The following is a 25,311-nucleotide window of genomic DNA, read 5'->3' as shown; positions in this document are numbered from 1 at the left end:
ACCCCATCGTAGGAAGGGCTGAACTGCGCTCACGGCGACGCCCCCGATCTCGCTCGCTTCAGGGGTCCATCTTGTCTCTCGTCCGCCTGCCCATTAGGTCCCCTCTTCTTCTCAGTGTCTAATCAAGGCAGAAAGAAGAATCGTCAGCATCCTGAGTCACCATTTTCACGTAGATAGCCACCAAATGAAGAGAAAAGTAAATAGAGAAGGAAACTTGTAGTTTTACGCACCTCCTCCGCACCCCCTCCTGAAGTCGCCGAGCAGGCTCGGCAGCCCGTAGACGTCAAGCCCCCCGAACCCCTTGCCCGCCGTCTCCCGCTCGCCGACGGCGATGACGGCCGCGACGATGTCCTTCTGGATCTCCTCCGAGACGACGCTGTCGTGCGCGTAGCCCGGGTGCACGTCGACGAAGTCGCGCAGCCAGCGCGCCGCCGTCGACAGCTTGCCGCTCGCGCGCTGGCTGACGAGGCGCAGGTACGTGTCGAGCTCGCAGCGCGTCTGCACGTCGACGTTGACGCCGTCGAGGTAGCTCTCGACCAGCGGGATGAGGCCGGGGAAGCCGCCGTCGGGGCGGCCGTTGATGACCTCGTCGACGGTCATCTCCTCGTACTCGTCCTCGACGGGGCCGACGGGGGTCGGGGGCCGGCTGGGCACCGCGGAGCCGGGGCGCGAGCCGGGGCGGGATGTGGAGTTCGGGTTGGCGGCGGTGATGTTCTCGCCGAGCTGGCGGCCGGGTCTGCTGGGGAACGGGTTCCTGCGGAAGAAGAACTTGTCCTTGAGGACGGCGTCGACGTTGTGGGCGCGCTCCATGTTCTCGTCGACTTTGGTGATGGGGATGTAGAAGTTGAGGTCGAAGCTGAGGATGGCGCGGGTGACGAGGACCATAAACACCGAAAAGGCGGCGTTCTCGAAGTCGGTGAGCTGGATCTCCATGGGGCGGAACTCGACGCGCCAGCCGATGCTGTTGTCGGCGGGCGGGGGCTTGAAGCGCATGTGCTGCCAGTTTGTGCTCTGCAGGTTCTCGAAGTGGTCCGTCTTGGAGAGGTCGAGCTCCTGCAGGTCCTCCTCGAAAATGACGATGGGGTCGCGGATGAAGAGGTGGGCAAAGTGCGTGGCGAGGCGGTCGTCCATGCCGCCCGCCATGAGCTTGGCCTTGATGGCCTCGTCGATGACGAGGTCCGGGTAGAGGTACTCGGGCCGCAGGCGCGGGTCGGTGGAGATATAGGTCGAGTTGGAGGCGTAGCGGGATTTGGGGATGCGCCAGCGGTCGTTCTTCAGGGGCTTTGGTCGTGTCAGTATGATCGGCTTCTCTGAAAAGGGGGGCTAGAGGTTTACCTTCTCTCCGAGCTCTTCGGGTGTTCTGCAATCGACCGCCCTGCTGATCTGGTTCCATCTCACATCCGTGTTCGCGAGGAAGCCCTTGTACATGGGCGTGGCGGCCGTCAGGGCGAGCATGATGGGGCCCAGCGGGCTGAGCTGGTCGTACATCTTTCTGCCCTCGGTGATGTTCTTCGCCTGGAACGTGATCTGCAGACAGCAGCTGCCCATGCCGAACGCCATGGCGTCCATGTGGATGAAGTTGTCGGGCGCGGCGCCGCCGCTGCGGACATCCTCGTCCTCGGGCCAGTTGTGCAGGTCGTAGTTGACGGTGGGGTCCTTCCAGGGGTTGGGGGTGTTCTTGTCGTGGAAGACGGGGACGTTGACCTGGACCTTGCGGCCGCGACGCCAGCGGATGTTGGCGGCGAGGGTGGGGAAGCGGATGTGCGGGTTGGCGATCTCGTCCGGGACGAACTGAGAGCGCAGCTTGGGGCCGGAGGGCGGGTAGTAGGGCTCGGTGAAGTCGCCGGGGCAGCCGATGCGCGGGAAGGTGGTGAGGGTGATGGGGTACTCGTTGGCGTGCATGTGGTCCTTTGCGATCTTGCGGCGGAGCTTCATGTCGGGCTCGACGTCGAGGAGCTCTTTGAAGCCGATGCCCCAGGGCTTACCCGGGGTTGCTTCGAGCATGAAGCGGCCGAATTCAGGGTGGAAGACGGGGAGCGTTGTGCCTCTGAGGGACGTGTTAGTCTCGAGTGTGATGCAGAGCTGCCAGACCTGCCCTCTCTCACTCAGGTTGGGTCTGACATGAGATGAGCAGTGAGAGGGACAGGAGAACTCACGATTCTCTGGCTACATCCTGAAGTTCGGGCACGCAGCCCCCCTCCTTGGCCAGATCGGGACTCTCAGCGAGGGCCGTGAGGATCTCGGCTTGTCTGAGCGATAGACGGACTTTGGGCTCATCCTTGTCGTAGGTGACGACCAGATATTCGACCTGTATCACATATCAGAGACGTTATTTCTTCAAAGGGCGCAGCTGTTCTCATGTACCTCGTCTCCCCACAACATGGCATCGCGCTCCTTTCCCTTAGCCTTGTTCCATATCTCTAGCAGTTGCTATAGAAATCACGTCAAAAGTCAGCAGAGTGAGCATACGATGAGGCGTGAATATCTCATGCTGAGAGAAGTGTGAGTGTCATCGAACCTTGATACCCCACTCGCGGACCTGATCGGCGCGCTGCTTCGCATCCGGCCAGTCAAGGGCGGTTCCCAGAGCTCTGCAAAATACATTAGGACGCTTTCACCACTTAAGCTACATGATGCGCGGGAACTTGCAGGAGACCCATTGTTGTAAATTGTATGTTTTGGTGATGTTTGCGATGGTGGGGTTGGGGCGGCTACGACCGGCTCCGTCTTGAGCCCCCGGAGACAGAGTTACTGATGATCGGCGTTTAGGTATGTACGTGTACGTGATGCTTGTTAAAAATGCGTAAAACAATATGTTTGACGACCGAGATTAGGAATTGACGGGATGCTATGTCATCCGCCTTGTCGATAACGCCCTTCGGAGTATTTCGTGAGGGGGAGTGGTGATCGTTTGTTGTGTTTTTCGCCGTTTACCAGCTATGAGGTAAGCCGTCGTCAGCCCGTTCAGCTTCCGCGATGCAAGGCAAGCGCGCTTGTTGGGATGACCGGGGGTGTTTGGCAAGGAAAAGGAGGTTTCTTCAGCGATGGCGCAATAGTTCTAGGCGGACGGGTTCCCGGGGAGTGAGTGGGTGGGTTTGTCCGAATTGGAAGTTGTCTGCGGTGTAATGCAATGTGATGTGATGTGATGTAGACTTGCGGCTCAGCCCGACAACCGACCGGCCGACGGCGGGCTAAAAAAGCAAAAGGTGGGGGGTTTTTGGATGGAATGTTGACAAGCCGCTTTGCTGCCCGCGGCGGTTATGGGATTTGGGGGTTCCGTTGTAGGTAACAGTATGCTTGCCGCGGGATGGGAAAACGTGGTGGTCCCTATTTTCCCTGATCACGCAATGTTGGATTTGAAAGGGAAGAGAGGGGATTGGACAGATGGAGATGGATGAATGGGCTTTTGGAGGTTCTAGAATGGAGGAGGGAATAAGGTATGGTAATTGCGTCGAGGGGACGGGTTTGTTTCCCGCGCGCAGGAACTTGTCTGGTATGTGGGGTCTGACGTTTTCTGCCGTTTTTTTTCTGCGATGTTTTTGCGCCGCTGTACCAGCGAATGATGGAGGGGCAGAATGGAGGGGCTGATTAGAAATCACATGCGTTGCTTAGGGATCCTTGAAGGAGGGGGCTGGGGTGGAAAAGGGCATAGACGACAATCCGCGTTGAATTTTCTCTCAATTGACGAGGAAAAGCTCAGAAAAGCCTTTGGGACGTGGGGACCTGTATAAAATTTAGTTCCGGGCGGCTTCGGAACCGCCGACTTGAGAGTCCAGGGTGCGTCTGTTGACGACTCGGTGAAGGATGTCGATGTTGGGTTGTCAAAAGTTGATTAGATTGGATTGGCCTATGGTCTGGGGAAGTCTCGGTGCTTGCCCGGCTTCTCTCTTTGCAGGTTCAACTTCGGCTGTGTTTTGACTTTGCGGCGGCTCCTCCCCGGGCGGTAGCTGTTTCTGGTATCTACCTGGACAACCCTTGAGGCAAGTGGGTTTTCCGATGTGGAGGGCACGTCTCGACGCATCCCGATGACGGCGGGTGGTGTTAATGGATTTAAAGTCCGGGTCGGATTTCCCATATCGTGAAATGCATCGTGTACAACATCAGATACTGCGCTACTACGAGGTCATACTTGTCCACGTTCCGTTACAACTCTGTCGCCATCATCTTTCCACGGAATCTGGTGGTGAGGTGTCCGGAAGCCGACCCCGGAAGCCGAGGGATAAGACGGGGGCCGACTGACAGGGGCGGTCTCCAAAGGCGAGTTAAGCGCCATCATCGGGCTGGATGGATTTGTCATTCAGGAGTTTCTGGTGCCGCAGGTGAGATGCCCTCGTTCGATGTCGTTGCGGACTCGGAGGGCGCAGCCGATGCGCAAGGCAGGTTTCGGCATCCACCCGGCCGGGTCCAATCACCGAGACTTATCGTCACCGCCTCTCGTCAGTTACTGTCTGTACCGGCCTGAGACTTGACAGAGTAAGTTAGAACATAGTTGCAATAGAGAACACGATAATAGCCATGTAACAAGTGTAGTTGTGATTGGGGACACAGGATCTCAATATGCTAGTGCTGATAAATCTGCATCAGGAAATGTCACATGAGTTGCATGTTGTACGACGGAAGGCTTGATTAGAAATTGATTTTTGGGCCCGTTGTATAGTACAGAATTCCCGTAATGTGCAAAGGAAAAAGAAGATGATTTGCGCAAGCGCGAAATGCAAGCATGCCGACCCGGACCGGACCCCCCAAACGACCTCCTGATCCCAATCTTGGAGAAGAATACCCCGTCGCTGTTCTTCCCTGATGCGAAGACATCCATTCACGCAACTCAACTGCCAAACCGAGCTCGGCCATACCTTCGATACCAGAGTAACATGATTCCGTTCTCACTTCCGGGTCCGCTTGTGCTAGCACCATTCGTAGTTAACCAAGCCTGAACATGCTGAAACCATCCTTTATGTTGTCCGAGTTCGCCGTAGCAAAGTGCGAGCCGCAGTCTTTCCAAATCATACCGTCTACTAACGCGAGTAAGGATGGAAACCGCGGTTGCTGCTGCGTCCGCCTCCGCGGTAGTTGGCGCCTGGCTTGCCCGCGTTCTTGGGCCCCGTAGGCGCGTTGGCAGGCGGGGCATGCGCAGGGTCTGGCGATCCCTGGTGTGCGCCCCGATTACCACGGTTGAAGCCACCTCCACGACCGCCCCCAGGGTTCATGTTGGGCTGGGGCACGTCGTCGTACATGCCCTCCCAAGATGTCGGAGCGCCTCCACCGCCCATGTTGTAGGCTGCCTGCTGGTTGTTGTTGTTGTTGTACTGATCACGCCCACCACCGCTGCCAGTGCTGCCGCCCCGTCGCGGTCCTTGCTGCTGCGCTTGACCTCCTTGAGACGGGTCGAACATCTGCTGTTGGGGGCTGAAGCTGCCACTGGGTCCTGCAGGAGGTCCACCCTGCTGTCCCATCTGCTGTCCCATCTGTTGCTGCATCTGCTGTTGCATTTGCTGCATCTGCTGCATCATCTGTGGCGTCATCTGGCCCATCATGTTCTGTCCATTGCCGCCGCCGCCGCGACCCATCATCTGGTTTTGCATTTGCTGCATTTGCTGCATCTGCATCATTTGCTGCATCATGGCCGGGTTCATCGGTCCCATGCCGCGGCTCATGGCCATCTGCTGCTGCATCATGGCAAAATACTGCTGCATCCTTTGGAAATATTGAGCCATGACTTGCGGCGTCATGCCACCGGCAGCGCCCATCTGGCCGCCTCCCATGCCGCCCTGACTAGCGGCGTCGTCTCCCTTGCGGAACTTGCCTCCGCCGCGGCGGGCAGCCTCTTCCTCCTCCCGGAGATTGCCTCGCGGCTGGGCCTTCTTGACCTCAATCGGCTTGCCATGAATCTCGAGACTTGTGCTAAGACAGGCCTCCACGCCAGCTTCGCTTTCAAAAGTAACGAATCCAAACCCACGGGGTCGACCCGTGTCCTTATCCATCATCAACGTGGCATCAACCACGCGACCGAATTGCTGGAAGTAGTCCTTGAACTCTTGATCGGTGGTCTCCTGGCTTACACCGCCAACGAAAATCTTGCTAGTCTTCTCTTGCTCGTCGCGGGGAATAGCACGCTTTGGGTCGATCTGATTTTTTGTAAGCATGACTTCAAGGCCAAGATCAATTTGGAGCGAATATACAATTTTGCCATCCAAGAAATGTTCCTTGACCATGACAATGTTCACGGTCTTGGGGTCTCTAAAAGTGAGGAAACCGAAACCTCTTGACCGGCCAGTGCTGCTGTCGCGCATGACTGTGCACTCGACGACCTCGCCAAACTGCGAGAAATAGTCTCGAAGGGACTCTGTCAGGAGTTAGTGAGTTATGGGGCATTACTGGTGCACCGGCGGAACTTACGATCAGTAGTCTCCCAGTTGAGGCCGCCAATAAACATTTTTCTGCACGAGATTCAGTCAGTAAGCTCGATCTCCCAAATTTCAGTATACGGCTGTTTGCAGGCATGATGGTGGCAAAGTGCGTCGAACAACTGCGGCTTGGGTTGTCGGGAGCAAGCGCACACTTGGCTGATTCCAAGCGTGGCGCAGGTGAATGTCGATGCAATGGCAAGCGTGGACAGTTGCTGCAAACTGTGCATTTCCTCCTCTTCAAGGTCGTCAGAGAGCTTCAAGGCTTAGTCTGGGCTAGGGCAGCAGTTGTTGAATATCCCATCGCGGTTTCTTTTCCCCACGTCTTGAGGCTCGCGATGCCCACCCTATCTTTCAAACACGGCAGGAATGCTCGTTGGTGTTTATCAAAGCGAGTATCGGTTGAGTTCCTTCCACATCAAGTCGTGCGAGATCCGGATACTTCAGGCCCTGGTGGGAACCAGAGTATGATTTGTCGTTGATGAGCGTCGCCAGCCAGCCACGAAAACTCTCACATGTGGGAGAATTGCGGAGCGGATAGCCTGGTCATTGTCGAATGTCTGGTGTCTTTTGCTATCGTCAAGTCTCTGCTAGAATCTAGCTTCGAGCGCTATCCGCTGCTAATCTTGCTACAGCAGCCGAAGAACGCTGACGGTTCTCATCGTGCTCTTAAGACCATCTGCGACTGGGCTATAGAAGGAGCATTTGGCTGCTCCTGAACTGACTGAGTGACTGACTATCGGCGGCATATCTCGGTGATCTCAGGCTGCTTTTCCAGCTGACTTTTGTGGCACCTCTTTCTGGCTTCTCTTTCTGGTTCATCGAGCTCTCTTGTCTTGAGTCTGGTTCTTCCTTGGCTTGCTCGATTGACCCTGAAGTCTCATCCATAGACGCAGTTGACCGACGTCTTCTGGTGTTGCCGCCTCTTTCTCCTCCCAAGTCCCAAAGACCATTCAAGTCTGACCATGGGCCACTGACACCCAAGCACCCGAGAACCACAGCTGGGCAGCTGCTGGTTATTTCATTCGTAGCAGGCACGTCCACTTTGAGTGCCATGCCGTGGGGATGTGTAGCAATGCAAACGTCACGTAAAGATGATCACTTACCCGTCTTCCTTGGCACTAGGGTTCTTGGCCGTGCTCGTTGAGTATGTTGGCTCCTCGTGCTTAACCGCGCCCATTCCGTTTGACGGAGGCGCGTGGGAGGTCGTCGCGCCTCCACCGCCGCCGCCACTTCCACCTCCACCACCGAGGTTGAAGTCTACCTCATCATCATCATCCTCGTCTTCGTACCTCATCTGATCATCGGCACCGTGGTCTGGATCGGCTGAAGGAGGCGGCTCGGCGTATGTGTCATGGGTCTGGACGGGAGCTGCGGCAGGAGCGGGCGCCGCGGCGGGCTCCGGGGCGGCAGCCGCCTTCGCGGGGGTATCATCGTCGTAGCTGGAAAAGTATCAGCGTCTGCGTCGATGATAGTTAGGCTGGAAGGGATGCCATATCACTCACAGGTCGGCGAAGAGATCCTCCTCAAAGTTCTCGGGCTCGGTCATCTTGTCGCTGATCGAAGATGCTGCAGGTAACGTTTGGGGAATCGATGCCGCTTGTCGATGAAAATCCTGCAACTGAGCGGGACGAAAATGAAAAAAAGGGAAGGAACTAAATGGGTTAATGAACGCGAGCAACAAACGGAGATGGCACGTCGTCGTTGACGTGGTTTAGCAGCACGGGTTGTTTGGATATTTCTTGAGCGAGGGTGGACACCTGAAGAGGGTGGAAGGTGGGACCACAAGGTGGCGGAGCCAATAAGGGTGCTCAATCCAATCAGAGCTCCAAAGGCTGCGGAAGGCGCCCGTGCGCGACGGGCTAACCTTAGCAGCTTGGACTCAGCAAAGGCAAGCGCGCCTCGGCTGCTCACGTGACTAGGAAGAAAACGGAAAGAGCCTTACCTCAATAGGAGTTCCGTAGACGTAAAGAACCTTGCTTGTGTGGACCACTTCAGACGCTGGGCCGTGGAGTGTCTTACGGGTCACCCACGCTTTAGAAAGGACTTTTGCGACTGAGGCTGGGGCGTTGCTCTGCGGCCATGTAAGGTACCGTACCGGATTGTTTGAGTCTGACCGTTTGCGACCCGCCTAGAATTCTCACAACAACGACTAAAACCCCTGCGGTACTTGTCGCCTTGTCTGTCCAGGCGGAACCTTCTTTCTTGGTTATTGCAGCGCAAACTTCAAAGCCATATCTGCATCCTGATTGCATATGGGCTGAAAAGAAGCATTAAAGCTATCTTGGTACGGCCAAAGGCCGAATCGTAGCTGGAACGCGGGAAACACCATCACCGCCACAGTCTACCGGCCGAAGCCACAGTGACCTCCTCGACTCCACTTCAACTGCTGCTCCGAGCGGCGGGCGGTACACTAATGTGAAGCAAGGGTCCGGCCACTGGTCACTTGCTCGGAGCTCAGGCGACTCGTCTGGCGCATCTCAACAACAATACACAATATGAGACTCTCTCAATAGAGAAACGACAAGATGTTCTCCTCTTCAGGGAGTGGGAAGAAACCCGCGCAACAGGTATGTATGCCCCTAAGCTCCCATGTTCCAATCCGTCATCGCATGCTAAGTTGCCCCGCAGCAGGAGATGGTTCAAGTCGGTGGGTTTCGTCATAACTCTTGTAGTAGCGCGAAGAGCCTCTTGCCTCAAGAGGCTCGGTCGTCGCATACTGCGTGTGGAAGTGCTTGGCTAATATGATCTTTTACTCCCGACGCAGATCGGTCCGAGTATGTTGACTCTGCAGCCTTGCAAGCAAACAGCCGGGACTGACTTGGGGTAGTTCTGCATCGCCGTTTTGGAAACCGCCGCCCCCACGCGAGAACACACCGAAGAGGACAGGTCGCGACTCCAGCCTGGTTGTTGGAGCTGCCTACTCCCATGCCGATATTCTCAAATTCGATTCTCTGTGCGACGCCCTTTTGCAATGCTGATTTCAAAACATCCCGCTGACTGGCAGCAAGGAACCTTTCTAGCTCCTCTTCGAGACCGAAAACTCCACCATCCTCCCATTCGACTAAGGGCCGACCGAGCGATGTCTCTCCCCCGACCTCGAGGCCTCCGTCGGGTCTTTCGTCGCCACCAATCAAGAGCTACATAAACTTCCTATCCAACACGAACGATGACTGGAAGGCGGACGAGGACGATATGATGGGGTATGAAGATGATGACGGCGACGACTTTGGCTTGCCCAGTCTGTCCAACATGAAGAGACGAACGCGCAAGATGGCAGCGCAGAACAGAACCGACCTTAACGGAAGTCTATCGCCAATGGACGACTCCTTTGGGCTTGGGCTTCACACCAGAAGATATTCAAACAGTGCAGACATTGCCATTGAAAGGCCTGCGCCAACCTACCCCATGCCCAAGAAAAGCGAGGGCAAGATTTTAAGACCGCAATACAAGGAGATACTCAGAGGTAGGTCGCGGCGCAAAAAACGTGTTATGCAGCGCTGATTGTGACAGACCCCGCAAACGCCCTGCACCTAATTGACCACCCCGCCGTCCCCGCCAACGCGACTCCTAAAGAAATTGACGCCGCCAATTCTAGGATAACTCGGATTAACAAGTTCAAAAAGCTCCTGCAAGCCTCCACGATACCATTGCAAGATCTGCGGCAACTTGCGTGGTCCGGCGTCCCTCAGGAAGTCCGGGCTATGACGTGGCAATTGCTGCTTAGCTACTTGCCGACGAACAGCGAAAGAAGAGTCGCGACTCTGGAAAGAAAACGAAAGGAGTACTTGGACGGCGTCCGGCAGGCCTTTGAAAGAGGCGGCACAAGCGCAGCTCCAACAGGCAAGGCGAGGGGACTGGATGAGGCCGTGTGGCATCAGATCAGCATTGACGTTCCGAGAACGAACCCCCATATCGAACTGTACTCATACGAGGCAACCCAGAGGTCGCTGGAGCGGATTCTATATCTTTGGGCCGTACGACATCCTGCCAGTGGGTATGTGCAGGGTATTAACGACCTGGTGACGCCATTTTGGCAAGTATTTTTGAGTGCCTATATTGCCGACTCTGACATAGAATCCGGCATGGATCCTGGTCAGCTGCCCAAGCCAGTCCTAGACGCCGTGGAAGCGGACTCGTTCTGGTGCCTGACGAAGCTCCTTGATGGCATTCAAGACCACTACATCGTGGCGCAACCAGGCATTCAAAGACAGGTCGCCGCGCTTCGCGATCTGACAGCAAGGATTGATGCCAGCTTGGCGAAGCATCTTGAAAACGAGCATGTGGAATTCATCCAGTTCAGTTTCAGGTGGATGAACTGTCTGTTGATGCGAGAAATCAGTGTGCGGAATACAATCCGAATGTGGGATACATATTTGGTGAGTCGCTCGGGCTTGTTTGCTGGTCTAGTCTAACGTCTCTTGCAGGCTGAAGAGCAAGGGTTCTCGGAGTTCCATCTGTATGTGTGCGCCGCATTCTTGGTCAAATGGTCGGACAAGCTGGTCAAGATGGATTTCCAGGAGATCATGATGTTTTTGCAGAGTCTACCGACGAAGTCGTGGACGGAAAAAGATATCGAACTCCTGTTGAGTGAGGCATTCATTTGGCAGAGTCTGTTCAAGGGCTCATCGGCACATCTACGAGGACAGCCAAGCCGGACGCCATCGGCGAACATGCAGTTGTAGGCCCTTTCGGTAAATATCCTCATTGGTCATTGAACAGGTGAAAGAGGACACAAGGCAAGGACGGGAGTCGGGGTCTGGAAACATGTCAATCTAAGCCAAAAGATAATTACGAGGCAGCAATGGTTGCAGTGGGAGCGGTAGCAGCACCCTGTGGGCTATTCTCCTCCCCAGAATTGATGGGATTTAATACAGTGCATTGCACAGTTGATCTCGTCATACGCACTCACTCTTTTTATTGGGTCGACCCGGTCTGACGTGCAGGAAAGAGCTACACTCCGTTGCGTTGACAGCGTCCGCCCCCCCTTTTTGCCGAAATTACGCACGCATAATCCCTGTATATACATGAAAATTTGCCCAACGCCACGTAGATATTCGTAGTACGGCAATTGACCTATTCTGATGGCTTCAATTGATCTATTTCTATTGAATCTCATTATCTGAGGGCATCGTGATGCCTCCTAAACGCCGCCGCGCGGCTCGGCAGGCGGATGATGACCCTTCTGGGCATCGTCCGTCACCCATCGCCAACGGTACGCGGAAACAACGACGTATACAACAACTGGCACAGGACGCCGCCAGAGATCCTCCTCAACGCTCTGCCTCGCCGTCGATCAGGATCGTTACGCCCGCCGAGAGGGCTCGCCGGGCTGCCGCCGCCGAAGAGGCCGCCGAGGAGGCCGCCGAGGAGGTTATCGTCGCCGAGGCTGGACCCGAGACTAATGATTTGGTGGCGGCTGAGTCTACATCGCGAAGAAAGCGTGTACTTATAGCCCCTCCGTCATCACGAAGAGCTCCAAAAGCGTCCTCTCGCCAAAAAGCAACGACAACGCAGAGGAAGCGAAAGAAGGATCCGCCGCATACGATCCGGCTCCGAAGTACTCTGCCTTCGTCGATGCCACCGTTTCGACCAGACTCGACCCCAGTTAACCCAACCCCTCGTCAAACCACTCGATTTGCGGACGATACGCCTACGGCCCCTCGCCATAGCGCTGATGATACGTTTATGTCGTTCCACGATGTATTTGAAGAGGAGGACGATATGGGTAACGAGGAACCAACTCTGCTACAAATCCAGGTTACCCGTGGCCCAGCGCTCAAGGGTAACGGTTTACCTGTTCTCGATCTAACCATCGAGAGCATCGCGTATAACAGATTCAGTATTGCTCCTGTATTAGATGCGAATAGTAGAGACTGGGAGGCAGACAGCGGCGCCCAACTTGAGGCAGAAGTGGCTCACTCGTATATTGTGAAGAAGGCCAATATCGCTGTTGTCGTTGCTTGGAGGAAGCCCACCAACGCATCTAAACCAACACCAATCTTCACTCGGGTCTATCCGTCTACTGGAGGGGTCACTTGGCCAAGTATTCCATGGGTTGATATTGTCCCCTCTCTTGAACAAGCTGAAGAGAGGGGTGAAGTCCACCTCACCGTCAAGTGGCAATACAGCGCCGTACCAATCTCTGGTGGTATAGTGACTGGCGTACGAACGCCTCGAAAAGGTGGCCGAGCAGGCGTTTCAGCCGGCATGCAAGAGGCGATCGATCGTGAGGCTAACGATCCTGCAAACGTCGAGCGTCGGAAGGAGGGTATGCACAGACAACTTCTCCGTACGCACATCTGCCCAGAGTACCAGAGATGTAAGAATAGTTCGGGCGACGAGAAGTTCAACTGGTGCTATATACTAGGCCAGAAGCACTACAAGATCAAATCTCACCATATAGAGAAGTGGGCGAAGGCTATTATGACTGGACAGGCTGGCGTTGACAATATGGAACCACCTAAAGAACTGCTTGGTGAGATTCTTCACGACCAGTTTATAGAGGATCAGAAACGCCAGGGCAAGAGAAGTAAGAATATCGTGGAGGTTGATGATAACCAGGAGACGACAGTGATGACGGAAGAGAAGGCTGAAAATGCCGCACTTCCATCATCAGGGTCAAGATCTGGCCTAACCAACGCCAACAGCAACGCCATCGTCAATATATACGGCAACGCGGGGGCGCCAGATCGTCATCTTCAATATCCTAACCCATACGTACAGCTGCCGCCGCCGGCGCCGCCGCCGCCGGCATATTGGCCATATGCGAACATCTCACAGTATTCGTTGCCAACTCTTCCGCCATTGAACCTTCCAAGCACTCGTCAACCAAGTATCGCACTCCCGATTCGTTCGTCCTCGCCAGTGGTACCGGATTCGCCTCGAAAAGCTCTAGATCAAGTGGCCAGCTTCATCAAGTGGTTTATATCCGTCCGCGGCAAGCGATATAACGTCGACGAAGGGTTCAGAAAGAAGCTACAGAAACTGCGATCAGTAGACAGTAGCTTGCGGGCAATTCGCAAGTTACCAGATATTTGGTTTACTGAACAGGGTTTTACTCAAGATCTTACCGAAGATGTCAGGAACTCGATCAAATCCTTCATAGACAACAGCGCCTACTACGGAGGGCAGTCTGACGCCCTCTCCGACGTGGTATCTCACTCTGAACTTCATTCAAACCATCGAGAGTCAGAAGGAGATGTTTATACAAGAATATACGCTGGATTGCCAGGAGGGACGGCGGCGGCGCCAGTTGAAAACTCTGCGGCGCTAGTTTCAGGCGAGTTGGGGTCATCCCGACATATCGACGCCCTAGTGCCACGTCAATCCATCGAGCAAGAGATCCGTGGTACGCCAGTTGAAGTTGGTCGACGTGGTGAGTGTATATAGAGCTGTTTACTGTCGAATATGGCTAACTTTGTAGGCGTTTCGGAACTCTTTGGTTTCGTTTCGTCACCACTGCTGTCAGCGTCGCAGATGCTGCCCACGCAGTTACAGATCGAACAAGACGAAATCGAGCAAGGCGATGAGGACAATCAGATTGAAATCTCGAGTGATACGTCGTCAACAGAGACGTATTACTCGGAGGAGGATAACGAAGAAGAGTGATACAGCAAGAGTGGTGTGAAGTTTGACTGTATGCGCGATTTTTTTGCATGACGTGTTCAACCACGGAAAAGTCTACCCATAGCCGTAGATTCAACACTGCCGCTCTATACGTATAAAAGCAATAGAATTACTGTTATTTTGGATCTGCAAACAATACACTTCGGTCCATCCCGATACTGGTTAGGGGCAGTTGAAGTCTCTGACTATGGTTGAAGTCTCTGATCGTGATGACGTGTCATCATCACAAATCATCGTCACAAGCATCAACAACGCGTTTCAGCCGTTATACAGGCAAAATTGATATGTATACGTAGCTACCGACGAAAACAATGGACGACGGTATATTTTTTGTGTTCTGGTGCGCTTGTGGCTAACCTTTTGGCAATCTTGTTGGCTACAATCATGGATTTGATGATTGACCATCATATGACGACACGATTAAGATCTATTGCGCGCGAACGCACGATGAAAATTTGGATTGCTTGCTGATGTTCAATATTGGCAGCAAATCCTCCCTTTTATAGTTCGATATCGTCAAATATATGCTCTGTCCCATCAAAGTTGACGAACGAATGGCGGAAATGGCCCTCGATCTGGGGTAGACGATACCCAATCTCCATAGCGCAGTCACGTAGATATTCCATGAAATCCCGAGTGTCATTCTCATCGTTGTTCCACTTCGAATACGTCTTCCTGATGTATCGCTTTAGATCGCCGAAGTACTCTTCGATGGGGTTGAAGTCTGGTGAATACGGAGGCAGAAACTCGAGATGGACACCTGATACCCGGCATAAACCCTCGATTTCAGGTATACGATGGCAGGAGAGGTTATCCATAACGATGACAGAGTTTGGCTCTGGAAAACGCCCACATTTCGGGATAAGGCACTCCTGTAGCCAACGAAAGAACCCATCGCCGTCAGTCGTACCATAATACGTAGTCAAGTGTAGGATACCGCTCAACGTGAGGGCTGGCAGGATCTGTACGCGAGAGTTCTGAAACCGATCAATCTCTGCAGTTCGAAACGCAGCAAGCCCTTTCGGCGCCCATCCAGTCCTCCGTATCCCAGTATCCTTATTGACGCCGGATTCGTCGACGAATACCAGCTGGTCGGGGCGATATCGTCGTATACGGTACAAGTACTCGTATCGTAGTTCGTCACTTCGCTGAGCAGCAATAATCTTGGACTTCTTGTTCGTCCAGCCAGCTGAGTTTAACTGTCGACTGATTGCAGAACGACTGATCTGGATCTCGAAGGCTTCAAATAGGAAATCTTGCATCTCTTCAAGAGATAGATCGCTGCGGTACTGCAGTAGTTCAAGAAGCTCTGTACGATGCCATATTTCCATCTTTTGTCGACTCTGGCGGCACCTCTTATATCTCTGCACTTCGCCAGTGATATTACGTCGTGATCTATGTCGTCGAATCGTTCGTTCGGTACAGCCAACGATACTTGCCAGCTCGTGGGTCTTTTGGTCTTCGAATGGCAGTATCATCGCGATCGTCGATAGCTGTAGATTCGATATTCTGGGCGCCATTGTATCGTCGTCGTCGCCCGGCGTCTTTCTCGATGTATCTGATATAATAAACCACGGACATGTACTGACCAGCGGCAAACTGTAAGTAACAGGGCACAATCTATACAGCAGTAGACTCTTGCTCAATATCGTGAACAAGCTGAGCTATCAGGAGAGTCATTAATCCTGTTGACTGCCAAAGCATTTGCTCTGAAGAACCGTATCAAGCCCCTTGGTATGCTTATATATTACTCAGAGCCATACAAACCGTATGCTGAGTAGATATATAAAGTCATACAGCAGGTCTCTTCTTCTGTTCCTCAGCAAATGTCATCTTGATCTCTCATGACGAAAATAGACCTTTTGTTGGTCGAATGGTATGGGGATGAGGTGACTAGCTGGGTTGGCAATGCCTCGATGGGTAGATTGACTGCTACGGAAGCATGAAATACACACCTTATGTCTCTATCGTGTAGTTATACGTTTGAATACTACTGGGACTATAGTGATTGACGGCAATTGAGGTGTTGGTGATGACTTTGACGCGTTTTGCGTGCGATGCAGAGAAATGCGCGTCACAGCGTAAAATTGGCTTTTTTTCATGTTTTTGCATAAGCGGGGAAAAAAAAGGGGGGCGGACGCTGTCAACGCAACGGAGTGTATCCCTGCAGCTTGGTTCCCCAATCAACGCGGCCTTCCTCCAGCTCGCGCGTCGTACCACAGACAAAGGCAGCTGTCAGTCCTTGCTCCTTCCCCGTCGCAAAAATCATCCATTCATCTTACAACCACCCTGCGCAAGGGATTTTGCTCTTCCAATCCATCAATTGACACCCCCCGATCACAACAGCACCTCACTCCCATCCTTCATGATGGCCGACGTTACAGAGCAACCCACGATTGCCGCAGAGGTCCCTGTCGTTGAAGCACCTACTGTGGTGGTCCCCGTCGCTGTCGCAAACCCGGAGGAGCTCAAGCAGGATGCGCCCGCTCAGCAGGACACTCCCGCCACCGCTGGCGGCGAAGAGTCGGAAGAGGATATCAACTCCAAGAAGGTTACCCTTGCGGATCTGACTGCGAAGGGAACTGCGCTGTATGCGAAGAAGCAATACGACGAGGCCGCCGAGAACTTCACGAAAGCTGCAGAGCTGCAGGATGAGATCAACGGCGAAATGCAGCCTCAGAATGCAGAGATTCTGTTCCTCTACGGAAGGTGTGTTTTCAAGATTGGACAAAGCAAGAGCGACGTCTTGGGAGGAAAGGCCGCTGGCGAGAAGAAGGCCGAGAAGCCGAAACCCAAGGCCAAGAAGGCCGCCCCCGCCGCGCCGACCGATGCGCCTGCACAGACCGAGGCCGAGAGAATAACCGAGGAGGGCGTTGCGATTGTCGCCAATGAGACCTCTGGTGCGAAGACCGAAGAGACGAAGCCGCTGTTCCAGTTCACTGGCGATGAAAACTTTGATGATTCAGACGAGGAAGAGGTAAGCGGGATAGGGTCAGCCCATCGATCGAGAGCTGACTGTATGCCAGGCCGAGGGTGAGGGTGAGGAGGAAGAAGAGGAAGACGATGACCTCGAGACCGCATTCGGTGTACTGGACATGGCGCGCGTTCTCTTCTATCGCCAACTTGAGCAATTGGAGAAGGAGGAGCCCAATGGCAAGCCCCAAGAGCAGGTCGACGGCGAGACGAGCAAGATCAAGCATGTCAAGGAGCGCCTTGCAGATACCCACGACCTCCTCGCAGAGATTTCCCTGGAGAACGAGAGGCAAGTCTGCTATGCATGTCCCAGTGGGAAGCTTGCTGACCGAATCATAGATACCCCGAGGCGATTGAGGACTCGCGCAAGTCGTTGAAGTTCAAGAAGGATTTGTACACCAACGACTCTGAAGTCATTGCTGAGGCACACTTCAAGCTGTCCCTGGCCCTCGAGTTCGCATCCGTCACATCCACCAAGGAGGAGGGCGCCACGGAGTCGCAGGCTTTTGATGAGAAGCTTCGTGAAGAGGCAGCCAACGAGCTCGAGGCCGCCATCGAGAGCACCAAGTTGAAGCTCCAGAACAAGGAAGTCGAGTTGGCCACCATGGCGTCGCCTGAGGACAATGAAGTCACCAGAGCAACCATCACTGATGTTAAGGACATGATTGCGGACCTGGAGCAACGGGTTAGTAAATCTGACTGTATAGAAGTGAACCTTACTGATTATGGTGCTTTCAGCTTACGGAGCTTCGCAAGCCTCCCATCGACATGAACGCCGCTCTCGCCGACCAAGCCATGGGAGGTATCCTGGGTGCCGCCCTTGGTGAGTCTGCCGAGCAGACCCAGGCTCGCATCGAGGAAGCCAAGAAGTCAGCCAACGATCTCACTGGTCTGGTCAGAAAGAAGGCCAAGGAGGAGCCAAAGCCCGCCGAGGTGCCAGAGGTGCCGGAGGTGCCAAAGGTAGCTGAGCCAGCTGAACCCCAGGCTAATGGCGAGAACGGCGCCAAGCGTAAGGCCGAGGAACCCGCAGAGGACGAGGACTCTGCAAAGAAGGCCAAGGTCGAGGAGACGGTGACTGCTGAGGTTTGAGGAGCACCTGTATGATTGTCATTCGGCGAGATTGGTGCGAGAACCACGGTATTGGGTCGCGTTTTTATCTGGGTTTTTCACGGCACAACTGTACACTAGTTAACACTCTGGAAGGTGGGAAAGGGCATATGCGCTCCGAGATGAGCGATATCTATACGGCCGAGCCTGAATTGCATTTGGTTCTTTGCGTGGAATTCGACACGAGACCGTTCTAATTTATCCTCAAGACTGAGGTGCTTGAAGAATGCCGTAGCCCATGAAACTTGATCGTGAAGTCGTCATGAAGCAGGGGAGCGTTCTTTAACGGGTTCGTCGATGTTGCTGATAGCTTCCCGAAAGGTCGGTTCTGAGTCACAGGCGTGATCACCAAGCCCCCTTTTCATTTCCCATGCAGCTTATTGCAATTGCAATGCCAAAGTGAGTGGCAGAAAAGGGGGACGAATGACCTGCCGCTCTTGGAGTTGAGTAACACCTGCCATGACTGTGCAGAGGAGAGGCTGCTAATGGTGTGAGACCCTTGCCTTTGACCGCCCAGCCCCGCCCCCGCCAAATGACCCCACCACAGCAACGACAATTTACCTACAACCACGAATCTGCCCAACTTTCTTGAGTCACCACGCCGAAGCCACTGCCACTCCGTCGCGCCGTCCCAAGGAAATAGTGAGTACGCGTCGAGCCAGTTCGAGTCATCGTGTAGTCGGAGCGCCGTATTAACCGCCCGATTTCTGTCGCAGCCCCCTCCGATTTCCCCTCGCAACCCCACCGAAAACCACACATCATGCTCGATCTCCAAGATTTCATCAAGGAGCGCGGCGGCGACCCGGAGAAGATCCGCGAGTCCCAGCGCCGTCGCCATGCCCCGATCGAGGCCGTCGACGAGGTCATTGCCCTGTGGGAAGGTACGAGCCCCCCCTACACACCCTATCGCGTGCGCGCGCAACCACGAAAACACTTCCAGGGCACGAATGGGAGAGGCTGACTTTAGGCGCCCATCGAAACAGACCACCGCAAGACCCAGTACGCCGCCACCCAGATCGGCAGCGACATCAACGCGACGCAAAAGGAGATTGGCATGAAGAAGAAGAACAAGGAGAACGCCGACGACCTGCTCAAGAAGAAGGAGGACCTGCAGAAGCAGAAGAAGGAGAAGGAGGACGAGGCCGTGGCGAAGCTGAAGGTGCTCAACGCCAAGGCCAAGAGCATCGGCAACTACGTCCACGAGTCCGTCCCCGTCAGCGACAACGAGGACAACAACGTCACCGAGCGCGAGTGGAAGCCCGAGGCCGGACTGGGCGCCAAGACGGAGGAGACCCTTTCCCACCACCAGGTCGTCACGCGCCTGGCCGGCTACGACTCCGAGAGGGCCGTCAAGCTTGTCGGACACAGAGGTTACTGCTTGACCGGCTACGGTCTGTTGCTGTACGTGGAAGAGGACGCCGGGGAAATGACTTACCGGGGCATTGGCTGACAATTGGAACAGCAACCAGGCTTTGATCCAGTACGGTATCGCATTTCTCTTCAACAGGGGCTACACGCCCAACCAACCCCCCTTCATGATGAAGCGCGAGGAGATGGCCAAGACCGCTCAGCTGGAGCAGTTCGACGAGGAGTTGTACAAGGTCACCGGTGATGGCGAGGAGAAGTACCTCATCGCCACCTCCGAGCAGCCCCTCTCCGCCCTGCACAGCGAGGAGTGGATTCAGGCCAGCCAGCTGCCCATCAAGTACGCCGGTTACAGCACGTGCTTCCGTAAGGAGGCCGGCAAGCAGTACGTCCTACATTCCAAGAATGCGTTTATCGCGAGGAAGTGTTTTGGCTGACGAGACCTGAATATCACAGCGGTAAGGAGGCCTGGGGTCTGTTCCGTATCCACCAGTTTGAGAAGATTGAGCAGTTCGTCTTCTGCAAGCCTGAGGACAGCTGGAAGCACTTTGACGAGATGATTGCCAACTCCGAGGAGTTCTACAAGTCCCTTGGACTGCCCTACCGCGTCGTCTCAATCGTCTCTGGCGCCCTGTAAGTCACTGCCCCCCCTCACACACACATTTCCATCCAGTCCAGCGTGCTCACGGGATCAACAGGAACAACGCCGCCGCCAAGAAGTACGACCTCGAGGCCTGGTTCCCCTTCCAGCAGGAGTACAAGGAGCTCGTCTCCTGCTCCAACTGCACCGACTACCAGACCCGCGAGCTCGAGGTCCGCTACGGCGTCAAGAAGGCCAAGGAGGCCCCCGGCGGCGGACGCAAGGAGTACGTCCACGCCCTCAACGCCACGCTCTGCGCCACCGAGCGCACCCTCTGCTGCATCATGGAGAACTACCAGACCCCCGACGGCTTCAAGGTCCCCGAGGTGCTGCGCAAGTACATCCCCGGCGAGCCCGAGTTCCTGCCGTACGTGGCGGAGTTGCCCAAGGAGATTACCGTCGTCGCTGGCCAGAAGAAGAAATAGATGATTATGAGTTTTTGAGTGGTGCGAGGAGGGGCGAGATGAGACGGGCAGTAGGAATCAAGTGTCAAGAGGAGCATTTGAACGTTCACAGTGAAGTATTCATATTTGTGATCAATCATGCAAAAGATGCAATACACTTCAATCAATGCCATCCTCCTATCCCAGTTCAAACGCCAGCAATGATGATTACCCAACCTCAACTCCCAAAGTCCATAATACCCTTCCATGTTCATCAAGACGTATCAATCTTTTGCCAATACCCAAATCCCCCACATCCTCACTCGAACTTTCCACCCCCGAACAAGCCGCCAACAGCCTTGACTCTCTGCTCCGCGCCCTTCCACTTTCTCGCCTCTCTCCTCTTCTCGTTCTCCAGCACCGCCGCGCGGCGCTCCGTCTCGCGCGCGAGCGCGCTGACGCCGGACCGCTTGCTCGCGTTCTTCTTGATCTTGCCGTCGTCGCCGAAGCCGCTCGTGCCGCCGCCGGACGCGGAGAAGGGCACGCCCCCTGAGGCAGACGCGGAGGAGCTCGACTTGAAGGAGGAGTTGGTCGTCGCGCGGCGGAGGAGCGCGGGGACCTTGAAGCTGCCGGAGCCACTGCCGCCAGTGGAGGAAGCGGAGGGCATGGCGAAGGCGAGCTTGGAGGAGGTGGTGGACATTGTGGAGGAGGATTGGCGTTTGAGGGAGATGCGGTCGACGACGGCGGCGCGCGTGAGGTTGTGGCTGCGGCGGGGGTTAGCCGTCGCGGGGACGCCGTCGTCGTTTTCCTTGTTGCTTCGCGAGGTTGCGGGGCGCTCGTCGTCGTCATCGCTGTCCGAGGCCGGGTCCGTGGCGGGGATAACCTCCGCGTTGAGGTCCTCCAGCAGGCTCGACACAGACTCGCGGATCTCGCCAATGTTGGAGGGCTTCTTGCCGTCCTTTGTCCTGCGCATGTTCGCGGGCGGCCTGTTTGCCACAGCGGCGCCGCCGAGCGGCTGTCGCGCGGTGGTAGGCTGGCTGTCCGGGACGGTGGTTTGGTCTTGTTGCGTCTGAGACTGCGAGTCGTCGTCTTCCGTCTGCATGGGCTCTGCGGGGGCGAAGTCGAGAAAGTCCATTTCGTCGTCGGAGCCGCGGTCCTCGATGGTGCGGAGGAAGGCCTGGTTGCCGGGCTTCTCTGCGATCTTCTTGATGCGCTCGTCGGCGAAGAGGGCCTGTTGCATCTTTTGGAACTGGCGACGCTTCATGCGGCGGCGGGCCTCACCGCCGTCATCGGAATCAGAGAGGTCGTAATCTGCGCCGCGTTTGCGGCGGAGCATGCCGGTGGTGATGTCGTGGAAGAGCTTGTCCACCATCTTTTCGTCCGTGGCGCGCTCGCGTTCCCTGGAGGTGTGTTAGTTAAGCGATTTCTTGGGCAGTTGGGATGGGTATGACTTACGCATGGAGAGCAGCGAGTTTGCGCTCGTCGTCGGCGTTCATGTTGCTCTGGTCGTCAATCATCTCCTTGACGGAGGCGGCGTCGGAGTCGTCGTCGCTGTCTTCGCCATCCGCACCGCCGAGACCAGCGTACTCGTCCTCGGATTCATCGGCCTGCTCCTCGACCATCTCCTTCGCCTTGCTCTTCTTGCGGTTGTACTCTTGAGCCTTCTTGAGCTTCTCCTGCTTCTTGACGGCGTCCTTCATGATGCCGAAAGCGGACGTGTTGAAGCCGAACTCGTCAACGTCGGGGGTCGGGGCTCGTTGGGTCTCCTCTTCCTCGTCTTCGACAGGGGCAGCGGCGACATCGATCTTGCGACGGAGTCTGCCCCTGCGGACGAGAGGGGACTCCAGAACAGCGTCGGGCTCTGCGTCGCCGTCCAGCATCATGGTCTCAACGGTGGACGCGGGTGGTTCGACGAAGCGCGACCTCAGGGGCGTGTAGTCTTGCAGGCCGGCGTCCTGGGTTGCTTCAATGGAGATCTGGGTCGACGGCTCCTCGTCGCGAAGCAGGCTGTCGAAACCGTGCACCTGAGACTGGCTGAAGTGGAGGTGGACGCCTTCCGCAGACTCGGGCTGCGTCTCAGCTCGTTGGGTGTCGCCGCCCTGGCTGTCGAGAATCATGCTGTCCGGCTGGGTGTTGCTGATGAGGTTTGAGTCTGGAAGGGTATCAAAGTCTGGCATGGGTGACTGCGAGGGAATGGTTCCGAGAGCTGTCTGGCTGTCGTCCATAGTGCCAGCGAAGATCTGGGTCAGGCCGAGGCCGGCGGCTCCAGTGACGGGAAGTCCGGGAATGAACGTCTTCTTGGCAGATCGCAAAACGGAAGTAGGCACTGCGGGCGACTTGGTGTTGGGCGCCACAGGGGACCGTTGAGTGGCCGTCTTGGGTCTTGGTGTAGCCTGCACCGTCTCATTGTCGTCCTCGTCATCAGAAACGATTTGAGTCTTCTTGGATCGGCGAACATTCTTCGTGGGCAGATCCAAGTCATCCTCAGAATCATCCAGGTCGACCTGCTCGGTGACGTCGGCCTCAGCATCCGAGTGCTCAGATCCGCTGTCGCCGGCTTCGTTGTCAACCAAAGCATTGCCCTCTTCTTCATCAGCAACACCCTCTTCCTCGTCTTCGGAACCAGAGAGCTCAATCTCAGCCTCGTCGTCGACCTCCTCCTCGGAGCCCTCATACTCTTCGTCGTCACTATCGTCGAAGGGATCGAGCTCGCCATTCTTCCTCTTTTCCCTCTTCTCTTCCTTGGCTGCTTCTCTCTCTCGCGCCATGATCTCCTCAGCCTCCCTCCTGGCTCTGGAGACAATGTCCTCGACTTCTTGCATCTCCTTCTCACGCTCCTCTGCAGTTTGCACAGTGATACCTCTGGCCTTCAGTTCCTGGAGGCGCCTCTCACGCTCCAGCTTGGCTTGCTCGCGAGCGCGCAGCTGAAGGTTGAAGTGCATCTCGGCGGCGGTGATGCCCTTCTTCTCGGCACGACTCTTCCTCGCTCTTTCGGGTGAGCCAACTTGTGCGAGACGACGCAAAGCGTGTAGTGAGCTGGCTTCTCTAGACTTCTTCTCCGGGATGCTGTCGAAAACGGCGTCGAGCTTGCCCTTCTTCACGCCGGTGATCTCAAGGTCGTCGTCCAAGTCAATCACAGCATTGTGCGCTGCAATAAAGGGAAGCTTGATGCGAACTTGGCGTTTAGGCTTAACCTCCTTGACTGCAGACTTCTTGGGGCTTGGAGAAGCCACGGCCTTGCCCTTGCCCTTGTCGAGCTTCTTCGAGGCTGCAAACACATCGTCGAGCGAGGGCAATTCCTTCTCGTCGCCGGGGATGACCACAGGCTGGGCCACCGTAGTAGCTTCCTTGGTCGGCGAAGGCACCTTGGCGACAGGGGGTGAACTGGGCGGCGTCTCCGTGTCCTTCATCTCAGCGTCGGTCTGGTGCGCGGAGACGGGCGTTGTCGGCCTGCTCGAGCTAGTCGTCTTGGGGTCGGACTTGGCTTCCGCGGTTCTGAAGTTGAATCGTTCCAAAAAGTCCGCCTTGGTGAACTTCTTCCGTGTCTTTGCCTCGTGAGCGAGCTGCATGTTACGGGCCATGCGCTGCGTCTCACGGTTCATCTCCTCAATGGCCTTCTTGCCAGCCTTTCTCGCCGGTCGTGCCGCCTGGCTGAGTGTCCTGCCGTCTTCGTCGTCGGTGATGTCAGAGACGTTGTCTTCGTCGTCAAAGAGGTTGGCGTTCATGGCCTTCTGGCGTTCGATCCGCTCGGCCTTCTTCTTCTCCTCCTCGGCTTCGCGGGCCAGTCGCTCAGCTCGCTTGCGCTCGACGAGAGCTTGGAACCTGGAGCTCTTCAGGGCAGGGAGCGACGCGTCGGAGTCAGAGTCGTTGGCTACTGTGTCGTTTGCGGGCTTGCTTGGTGTTTGTTTCTCGGGAGACACGAACAGACCCGGTGTAGGAGAACGCGCTGGGCTTTGAGCCTTTGGTGTGGATTCTCTCTCCGACTTTCTCTGCAGCCGGCGAGGGGCAACCGGGGTGTCGTCTTCGTCTTCGGCCTCTCCCATGACTGTGTCGTCCTCCTTATCATCATTTGCCTCGTCCGCTGCTTGGAGTCGCTTCTGGATGCGGTCGAGAAAGCTTTCGGGCTCTTCCGAGTCTGATATCTCACCGCCGGCCATCTGGGCAGCGAGGCGACCTCTCGGACGTCTGACGACCTCTTCTTCTGAGTCGCTGTTCATTTGTGTGGTCTTTGGGGAAGCCTTGCTCTTGCGGCTGGTGGTCTGGGGCTCGTCGTCTTCGGAGTCAGTGTCAATGGCGGCCAGACGGGCGGCGATCCGCGCCTGAAGCGACTCTGGGGCCGGGCTCGCGCTGGGTGAGCGCGCCGCGGACTGTTCTGAAGCCATTGCGTGTTGTAATTAAGGTGGAATGTGTGTTTATGGGTATCAAAACATGAAAAGAATGAAGCAAAGTTTGGCTAATGGGCTTTTGAAAAGGTACCCATATCCGAGTCAAAGACGAGTGTTGTGGTAGAGTTGTGTGGTGGGTGGTGGAGCAGGCCGTCAATTAAGACGGAAGAGCTCTTAGACGCGTCGGTGGGACGCGCGACGTGTTGGAGTCGATTGCGGCACGGGAGCTTATCGCGAGCGCGGCGCCACTAAACACGCCGATAAGGAGCGCTGTGGTGGTGAGAGACCCACTTTGGAGCTCTTATCAGTTGGGCTCGAGCTCCAGCACACATGACGACACTTACACACGGCATTGATCAGGAGCTGATCAGGAGCTGAAGGGACGTTGAAGTGAATTTTGCTAAAAACATTTCTATACTACTGTT

General features: G+C 55.5%; 5 protein-coding genes across 5 annotated transcripts; 2 read left to right on the top strand and 3 right to left on the bottom strand.

Moving 5' to 3' along the window:
- Positions 1–222: 222 nt before the first annotated feature.
- On the bottom strand, positions 223–2,660 carry gcs-1 (Glutamate--cysteine ligase; the record flags this gene model as incomplete). The annotated part of the gene is made up of 6 exons (XM_036644959.1): positions 223–1,281; positions 1,336–2,047; positions 2,157–2,308; positions 2,365–2,430; positions 2,519–2,589; positions 2,657–2,660. The coding sequence occupies 6 exons, from the start codon at positions 2,658–2,660 to the stop codon at positions 223–225; spliced, it is 2,064 nt and encodes a 687-aa protein (XP_036489261.1).
- A 6,272-nt stretch (positions 2,661–8,932) lies between these two features.
- gyp1 (GTPase-activating protein gyp1) lies at positions 8,933–11,089 on the top strand (the record flags this gene model as incomplete). The annotated part of the gene is made up of 7 exons (XM_036644958.1): positions 8,933–8,974; positions 9,036–9,054; positions 9,172–9,181; positions 9,235–9,360; positions 9,416–9,870; positions 9,918–10,783; positions 10,832–11,089. The coding sequence occupies 7 exons, from the start codon at positions 8,933–8,935 to the stop codon at positions 11,087–11,089; spliced, it is 1,776 nt and encodes a 591-aa protein (XP_036490069.1).
- A 3,444-nt stretch (positions 11,090–14,533) lies between these two features.
- Positions 14,534–15,364, bottom strand: CGCS363_v013108 (uncharacterized protein; the record flags this gene model as incomplete). Its single annotated transcript, XM_036644957.1, has 1 exon — positions 14,534–15,364. One exon carries the CDS (start codon positions 15,362–15,364, stop codon positions 14,534–14,536), a length of 831 nt encoding a protein of 276 aa, XP_036489212.1.
- Positions 15,365–16,401: 1,037 nt separating this feature from the next.
- On the top strand, positions 16,402–18,095 carry sim3 (NASP-related protein sim3; the record flags this gene model as incomplete). The annotated part of the gene is made up of 4 exons (XM_036644956.1): positions 16,402–17,010; positions 17,060–17,299; positions 17,356–17,691; positions 17,745–18,095. The coding sequence occupies 4 exons, from the start codon at positions 16,402–16,404 to the stop codon at positions 18,093–18,095; spliced, it is 1,536 nt and encodes a 511-aa protein (XP_036489223.1).
- A 2,725-nt stretch (positions 18,096–20,820) lies between these two features.
- Positions 20,821–24,883, bottom strand: mrc1 (Mediator of replication checkpoint protein 1; the record flags this gene model as incomplete). The annotated part of the gene is made up of 2 exons (XM_036644955.1): positions 20,821–21,901; positions 21,957–24,883. 2 exons carry the CDS (start codon positions 24,881–24,883, stop codon positions 20,821–20,823), a joined length of 4,008 nt encoding a protein of 1,335 aa, XP_036489225.1.
- Between the last annotated feature and the right edge of the window lie 428 nt (positions 24,884–25,311).

This window comes from Colletotrichum siamense (genome assembly GCF_013390195.1).
Source record: "Colletotrichum siamense strain Cg363 chromosome Unknown KSG_Cg363_contig09, whole genome shotgun sequence".
NCBI lineage: Eukaryota > Fungi > Ascomycota > Sordariomycetes > Glomerellales > Glomerellaceae > Colletotrichum > Colletotrichum siamense.
Note: the sequence above shows the minus strand (reverse complement) of the source record. Positions and strands in the feature narration are given on the sequence as shown.